This window comes from Falco cherrug, chromosome 2, assembly GCF_023634085.1.
Source record: "Falco cherrug isolate bFalChe1 chromosome 2, bFalChe1.pri, whole genome shotgun sequence".
Taxonomy (NCBI): Eukaryota; Metazoa; Chordata; class Aves; order Falconiformes; family Falconidae; genus Falco; species Falco cherrug.
In genome coordinates this window covers 75103252-75111001 of record NC_073698.1, presented here as the reverse complement: position 1 = coordinate 75111001, position 7750 = coordinate 75103252, and the positions used below count along the sequence as shown (strand labels likewise).

Sequence of the window (7750 nt, the reverse complement as noted above, 5' to 3'; positions counted from 1 at the left end):
GATTGCCGTAAGGCAAGGCCAAAGGAGAACGTCTAAGGGCGCTCTTCGTACTTTTCCCTGAGGGGCCAGGTTTCCTCAGGCCGCTCCGCCCTGACAGCGGAGCTTGCCCGGCGCGCAGCGCTCGGGCTCAGCGTGCCCCTGACAGGGCCTACCCGCGGGTCGCCGCTCACCGGGACCGACTCTGGCACAGCCTCCCCCCGCCCGGTGTCGCTGCTGTCGCTGCCCCCGCACACCCGCCCCGCCCGCTGCCCCGCGCGGCGGCCGCCTCGCGCCGGGCCCGCGCCCCCCGCCCCCACCCCCGCTGCCGCCGCCGGCGCTGCCGCCCCCTCACGTCCTCTACCGACTTCCGGTGGCGGGAGGCGCAATGCGGAAGGGACGGCGGGGCCGGGGCGGAAGTGAGGTCCCGCCGGCTCCCGCGGCACGGAGCGGAGCGGGCGGCCGTTGGTGGCAGGTGGCGCGGCCGGTGAGGGAGGCGCTGGGGCCGCTGCGGCTGGGGGGCTGGGGAGGGGGGCGCCGGCAACCGGGGGGCGCTCGGCGCCTGTCAGTGCGCGGCGGGGCCGGCCCGCCTGTCGCCGTCGCAGGGCTCGGGCCGCGGGGGCGCCGCTGGCGCCAGACAAGATGGAGGCTCTGTCAGCGTCGCGGGCACCGGCGGCACCGGGCTGTGGCGGCCGGCGGTGCGCGCCGCGGGCGGTAGCGGGGCGGGGATCTGCTGGCCCGGTGCCGGCTCCGGCGCTGCCCCTCGGCCGGGCGGCGGGAAACGCGCGGCTGTCTGGAGGCCCCTTCCCTCCTGCCCGGCGAGGGGCCGGACCGGACCGGTGCCGCCGCTCCCCGGGCGGGGCTGCGCTGGGCCGGGGGGGCCGGCGCTGTCCGCACCGGCGGCGCGAAGTCTGTGTCCGCCGTAGAGATTACGGTCACTGAGCTGAGGGGAGGGGAAAGGGCAGAGCCCTGCTCTCAGCTTCCTAGAAAAATCTTCCCTCGCACTGTGTTTCCTGAGGTTAAGCCGGTAATATTTTGCTACTCTTGCATTTGTTTCTAGTTTCTTACTGGGCTTTTAAATATTGTTTTAAAGGAAGATCTTATCTCTGTGGCTTACTAGTACAATACTGCAATGTTTCGGTTGTCGGGCACTGCAGGGGAGGGTTTAAATCCAAACAAAAACCTCCTTTCATTTAGAAAAGAAAAAATAGGTTAACGTAATGTTTTTGTACGATCTTTTAAAGCATATTAACAGCTTTAGTGTTTAAAATATACTGTCCTTTTGTACAAGGTCAGAATCAATAAAACTGATCTCAAAACTGAAGCCTGTCTAGGCTTCTGGTCTTCAGGATTTGTTATTAGTTTACGATTAAGAGAGTTGTCACTCTTGCATATTTGTGGTGGCTAGTGGCTAGAGAACCTTATTTTCGTTCGGTTTTTCTTTTTTTTTTTTTTCCTAAGACGAAAAGAGGAAATCCTATTTATTAAGTATGTGAAAGAAATTCTTGTTGTCTCTGAGAAGCTTTTAAATAAATCCTTTACTTTGAAAGGTAATTGGGTAATTGTGTTTTTAAAACAGTGTTTGTGTTGAGTTTAGTCTCTGTGTTTTGGAACATGAGATAAAAGTCTTCTCATGAGGCAGGAAGAGAGAGCAGGTCTTTTTTTTGTTGTTTATTTTCATTAAACACCTGAATACCTAGAAGGTATGTAAGTCAGACATACTTTGCAGAAGGTATCTGGAAGCACAAGAAGGTTTCGCTAACATCATCTTGTGTTGGACAGGACTGCCTCTGATAAAGGCAAAATGGCTTTCAGTAAAGGATACCGTGTCTATCACAAGCTGGATCCACTTCCATTCAGTGTGATAGTGGAAACCAGAAACAGAGAAGAATGTCTCATGTTTGAATCCGGAGCTGTGGCTGTCCTCTGTAAGTTGATATGTTTTGATAACTACAATGTAAAAAGTTGGCAGGCTTTACATTGTGTAAGCTGATTTTTTTTACAGAATATAAAGAAGCAACTATTCTGTTTTCGTATTTGCTAATGGAGAGGCTTCTGATTTAAATGAGGGTGGGGGGAGAAGACATTTTCATATCTTCATCTGTTGAGAGAGAATTTTACATATTTAATTACATTTCATCATGCATGTATATTTTCATGTATACTAAATTTTCTTCTAATAGCTTCCAACAACATCTGCTTATTTCTTTGGTTCAGAACTACCTTCTTTTGAATACATGGTAATCCATTAAAAGCTAATTCTCTATGTTGTATTTCATAATAAAAATTCTGTGTTCTTAAATGGTATATCATCTTTTTTTTTTCCTCATTTTGTATCATGATTTTGAATGGCTTTTTGATTTTTAGCTTTATTTTGTCCCTGTATTTTTAACCTATCTCGAGACTGTATTGATGTGTCATATAATAAAATGAGTAATACTTGGAGCAAGGTGTCTTGCATTGCAAAGTTATTTTTACATGTTTTCAGTGATAAATGCATTAAGTATTTCCCTTAAATTGTCAACGTCCACCCCTACTCCTCTTTTTAAGTCATAATTGAAGGAGGACGCCAAAATGAGAAGTGCAGAAGAGATCTGTGAAGCCTATGGGTAGGGTTTTAAAGTGTAGTTTGGTTTGTATCCTTCAGCAAGTCTGAGCACCTGGTTGCACAGGGTTTCTAAGCTTGTTTTTGACTCTTGTATAGAAAGCTTTCATACCATGAAAGTATTTTATTTATTTTATTAGTCAATAGCTTTTTGATTAATTCAGTCTAATGCCTATCTGTGGTTTTCTAGCCTAGCTGTTCTGAGCCACTCAATCAGAAAATGGGAGATTTGATTCACTGCCTGAAGTCTGAGTGGACTCAAAAACCTACTTTTCAGGAGGATGCTCTGGCTTTGAGACTGTGGAGTAGGCTGAATGGGGAGTGAGTTAGAAATGTGATTTCCAAAGAAGAGTGGGACTTGAGATACATTACTTCGGTTTTTGCAGTTGGCTTTGCTATATGCGAGTGTGCTCCTTGTCAGTGGCATGGTCTCTTTCTGAGGCACCTGACTGTCCCTGTGTCCTGTGTAAGGTACTTAGAAGTCAAGCCATAGGGTCATCTGTACCAAACAGGTTGTATGAACAAGTGCTCTCTAGCATACAACTTAGTCCACATTTTTAATGTGCGATTAGAGCAAGCTGCCATTAACTGTTCAGAGGCCTAGCAATGGGACATGCCAGCATGATTGACATTACAGCTGCATTTGTATGATGATGCAGGTGAAAAACAATGAGTTCTTTTCTCCTGTTGTTGAGCATTGTAGGGTTTTTTCCTGATACAACTTCTTACTATGTATTTAAGTAATTTCGTTGACTTTGCCAGCAGTATTTAAAAGGCATTGTGTTGTGTGGATTGCATTGGGAATAAGTGTCTGGTCGTAAAGCTAGAGAACAGGTTTAATGAAATGTATAAAATGGAGAAAAATGCTCTAAAGATTTGTGGAAAACTTTATTTTAGCATGTATTTAGTGATTACTGAACATGCTTAAGCTACTTAAAGAGCAATGTATTAAAAACAATTTATTCCTGAAAGTTATGCTCAAAAATGACAGACAGTTGCTTTTTGTGCTATGGTACGCTGCAGGCACCTGGATAAACTTTTTTTCTCTAAAAATTAAAAAAACATATCAAAGTTCTTGCCCTCTTCTATGCCTCCTTGTTGATACCAAACAGAGGAAGTGGAACCCAAAGGAAGTTTGAAAGCCTCTCTCCTCTTGGATTCTGTACTTAGTAGTAGCGTGTTATTAATCTGTAAAGGTTTGCCCTTGGTATTCTAATTGTTACGTTACAACACAGTAAATGTTCATACTTAAGTTGAACTAGTTACTCTGGATATTGTTTTCTGTAATCTTAACCAGTAAACTGCTTACTCTTTTTCTGTCTGGTAAATGGGCATATTTTCCTGATGAATATTTAGCTGTGGCATTTTGCTTTAATTCCCTCTTTGCACCTGAACTCTTTAGGTACTGAAACATGATTCTTTTGTTAATGGTTGAAAGAGCATAATCGTACTCTTGAACTGACAGCAGAAAAAGTGCTCAAGTTCTCTAGCTCAGGATTTTTTCTTTTTTCTTCTTCCTGTTCGCTTCTGGTATCTATTGTTTTTAATACACATTTAAAGGAGTGCAATTATTAGTGCTTGGTAAAGACTGGTAAAGTACTACTTCTCCATCTCTCTAGTCATGTCACAGAAACTAGTCAGAAGATTCTAGTCTGTAACCTTACAGACTTCTGGATATTGATACAAATCTAAAAGCCAAAGGTAATGAAAGACTGGCCCTTGGGGAAGATTCCCCAGATGTTTGTAAAATCTCTGTAAATAGATAGAAAAACAGTCAAATCAAGTATGTATCAAATCCAGAACAACATCACTTCAAACTCTTAAAAACTCCTATTTTTTCCTGATGGTGTTAATGCTTTTTAGACTCTACAAAAATTGGTGTTACTGATCTTAATCTGTTAAACATTTTTTCAAAAGTTTTTAATAAATACTGAAGACAAAATAAGGTGTTCAGCCTTATACCCAGTCATAGCAATGTATAATATAGGCACAGCCTAGTGCTGTACACTTTACCATTAGGAGTGATTCATGTGGTTCAGTTCTGAGAGCCTCAGTGAACTGCGTCTTCTGGAGTATCCATGTATAGAAACTTGGATTTGAAATGGGCTAAGAGAAAGAAATGAAAGCTTACTGATCCTTTAAATGTCATCTTAAAGGAAGTACATCTGTCATTTTGCTGAGCAAAGGATAACAGTACTAACCTTAATCTTCTTTACATGCAATGAAGCATTGCAAGATGATTCAGAGGATTTTGTTAGGCCTCTGTATGAAATGCTATACAACTCATATGTTGTGTGATTTTCAGTGTGTGTTGCATGTGCCACAGAATCAGTTACTTAAGTCAACAAAATAAGATGGAAGAACTGAAGAGGGTCGAAGGGGTAGTTCACTGAGGTGGTTGTTGCATAATCGTTCAGTCTTAATGTGGAAGCAGCCCAAGCCATGCTTCTGCTGGACGTGTTCCATGTACTGCTTGTAACATGGATTAACTGGCGTTACTATGACCAAAACATCTGAGAAATACTTTGCCTGCCTTTAATACCTCTTCTGTCAACTTGCTCCTAGTATTGGGTTAGGCCAAGATACTGAAGTCCAATTGGCTTCTCAAGGCCTTGTAAGAGCACTTAGTTTTAAATATCAGTGACTTCACTGCTGATTTGTTTAGAATTTAGTGGGAGGATGTTATAGATCTATTTTTAATTGTTTGACGTATAAAATAGACAGTATATTTATTCTTTGAAATAGGACTCTTTAATGAGTTACCTTACCTGTAAAGATTTCATTGACTGAGCAGGAGGGTGTTCTCTCTCCCTGTTCCTCTCTGGTGAGTCATAACGAAACGAGTGGGAAGTTGTCTTTACTCCTGTCGCCTGCGATGAGTAAAGGAGAATGTTCTGTCGTCTGGGAAAATACTGAGCCCTGAGTGGAGAGAGCAGGAGCTTTGTGCACACCCTTTGACTTCAGTCTTGCAGTAAAGCTGAGAACAGAGCAGGTGTGAACAGAGAGAGGCACTGTGCCCACCCAGAGCTTTCTGTAGAGTTGAAGTAAGAGCTGTAATAACCTGTCCACAGCGGCATCCTGGTATTCATAGTCATGCTTAGCAATGCTACTCTATCACCCATTCACATTCCGCTTCTTTTTAAAAAGAAGATTTTTCCACTCTGCATTCTTGGTGGAGAGGGTAAAGCAGATATGCTGCTATTTATCCACAGTAGCAGATGGGATATAACAATTTTGCAAGAGATTTTAAGTTGATGCAGTGCTTGAGGAAACTTAGACACTCAGAAAAGAAACATACTGACAGATATATTTGATGAACACCTGCTATGTGTACATAATTATTCATGAGGGTAACATTCTGTATGCTCACAACCAGAGTTCCTTTTTTCTTTGGTGTTTGCTGTCACTAGTAATGAACTGTCCCTGTGTGATTCTCCCCACCCCTCTGATAATGTTTGTACAGCATTTTGAGTGGAACCCCATCCCCTTAACTAGGGCAGGACAATATTTCAGAATAAATTACTATATTCTGTTTTTCATGATGGCATTTTATAAAATAAGCCTAACACAAATATTTTCCTGTTTTGTATACATATATGAAGGTGCAATAATAAGAATTAAAACTCCTCAAGCACTAATTTATCCTCTGGAGGAAGTCTTTATGTTAGAGAGGAAAGGTCAAATACAGGCTGTGGTAGAAACGAGTTTTGAATGTATTTTTATGTAATAGTATAGTCATCTGAAGCCAAATTGAAGGGACTAGGATGCAAAGGCAAACAGCAATTTCACTTTCCTGCTTTTATTACTGTTTTGATTAAGTGTCGTCTTAAGGACTATGCCTTCCTATTAAACAGTATCGTAAAACACTTACAAAGCTGCAGGGAAGCAACAGCTACAGTGGATACTAGGGGCAGCTGTGCTGGCGGAGGAGGCCGTAACCTGGCCTTTTGTCATTAGGTGCCTTTCCTAGCATTCTGCCAGAATTCCCTCTCCTCTCAAATCTATTGGGAAGATGTTCCATTCATTGCTTTCCAGGGATTTCCAACAAAATCACATGGTTTAACAAAGACCATGTATGCTAGCCTAGCCTACTTTGAAAAGTACAAGTAGTACAGTAAGATTCTTCTCAGGGGGTTAGTGGAGGCAGTAACTCTTGCCTGGAGAACTATGACCTCTTTGAATGGCATAATGGATCAGCAAGAATTTGGTCCACGGTTCTGGACCAAAACTATCAAAAAGAAGTTACAAAAGAATCTGATGGCTTTTTGCTTCTTAAGGTAGACTAGCTTTACAACAATAGTAAAGACTATTCTGTACATGTACCACAGCCCTTTGCATGGCTTTAACAAAGGTTATCACTGGCAAAAAATGATCTTCTTTGTGCATGCTCCCTTTACAATTCGGTAAATTTTCATTTCTGTGGTACCACACATGATAAAAGTCTTGGTTTTGCCCTACTGGACATCCAGTGAATGATAGGTCTTGCTAATTAAATATTTTTTAAGAAGCCTAGTTTGCTTACTTCTGGAGTTACTGAGACACAATTCAGAAAAAACTAATCAGTATTTCTGCATTTCAGATAATTTGGTAGCTTTTTTGCATGCTAGCATGTATTTAAATTGAAAATTTTGTAATTTTATGAATTGACTTTTACAGGCAAAAATTGCAACAGTTGGCTTTCATGTAAAAGAATTATATTTTTATCAAAGCATTACGTATTAAAAGAAAATATTTGTAGATTATTGGTGCCATAAAGCTTTGTTTTCAGTGGAGAGCATGTAACTGGGTCAGAAAGCCCTAATCTGATGGAAAAGAAGTGCTTGTAGGCTGTTACATAGGTTAGCTTTGTTTTCACACTTTTAGTTCTGTTCCTTGTTTTCTCCCTCAACAACTAACATCATTGATAATAATCGTTTTGTGAAGTAAATTTGCACAGTGTTGAAAAATAATGTTAAACCAACCAAGCTTTTTATTTGCTTGTCTGTTACAATTATTTTTTTGTTGTTGTTCCAAACAGTGGTGGTTGTTTTTGTTTTTGGTTTTTTTGCTGGTATGTAGTATTTAAATATAATAGCTAACATCTAGAGATGTCTGGGGATTGTTCATTGTTGGGTAGAGGTGATTTGTTAGTTGGGGGATTCTCCCCATAGTCCTAAGATAAGTGTCGAT

At 41.9% G+C, this 7750-nt stretch overlaps 1 protein-coding gene across 17 annotated transcripts in view; it reads left to right on the top strand.

The window, feature by feature from the left end:
- Positions 1-360: 360 nt before the first annotated feature.
- SYNJ1 (synaptojanin 1) overlaps positions 361-7750 on the top strand; it is a 68803-nt gene continuing 61413 nt past the window's right edge. For all 17 annotated transcript variants that reach the window (XM_055701330.1, XM_055701331.1, XM_055701317.1 and 14 more), the window contains exons 1-2: positions 361-463; positions 1759-1904. In XM_055701330.1, coding sequence (XP_055557305.1) covers positions 1781-1904 — 124 coding nt within the window. In that variant the 5' untranslated portion in view covers positions 361-463; positions 1759-1780. The remainder of the gene's footprint in view (positions 464-1758; positions 1905-7750) is intronic.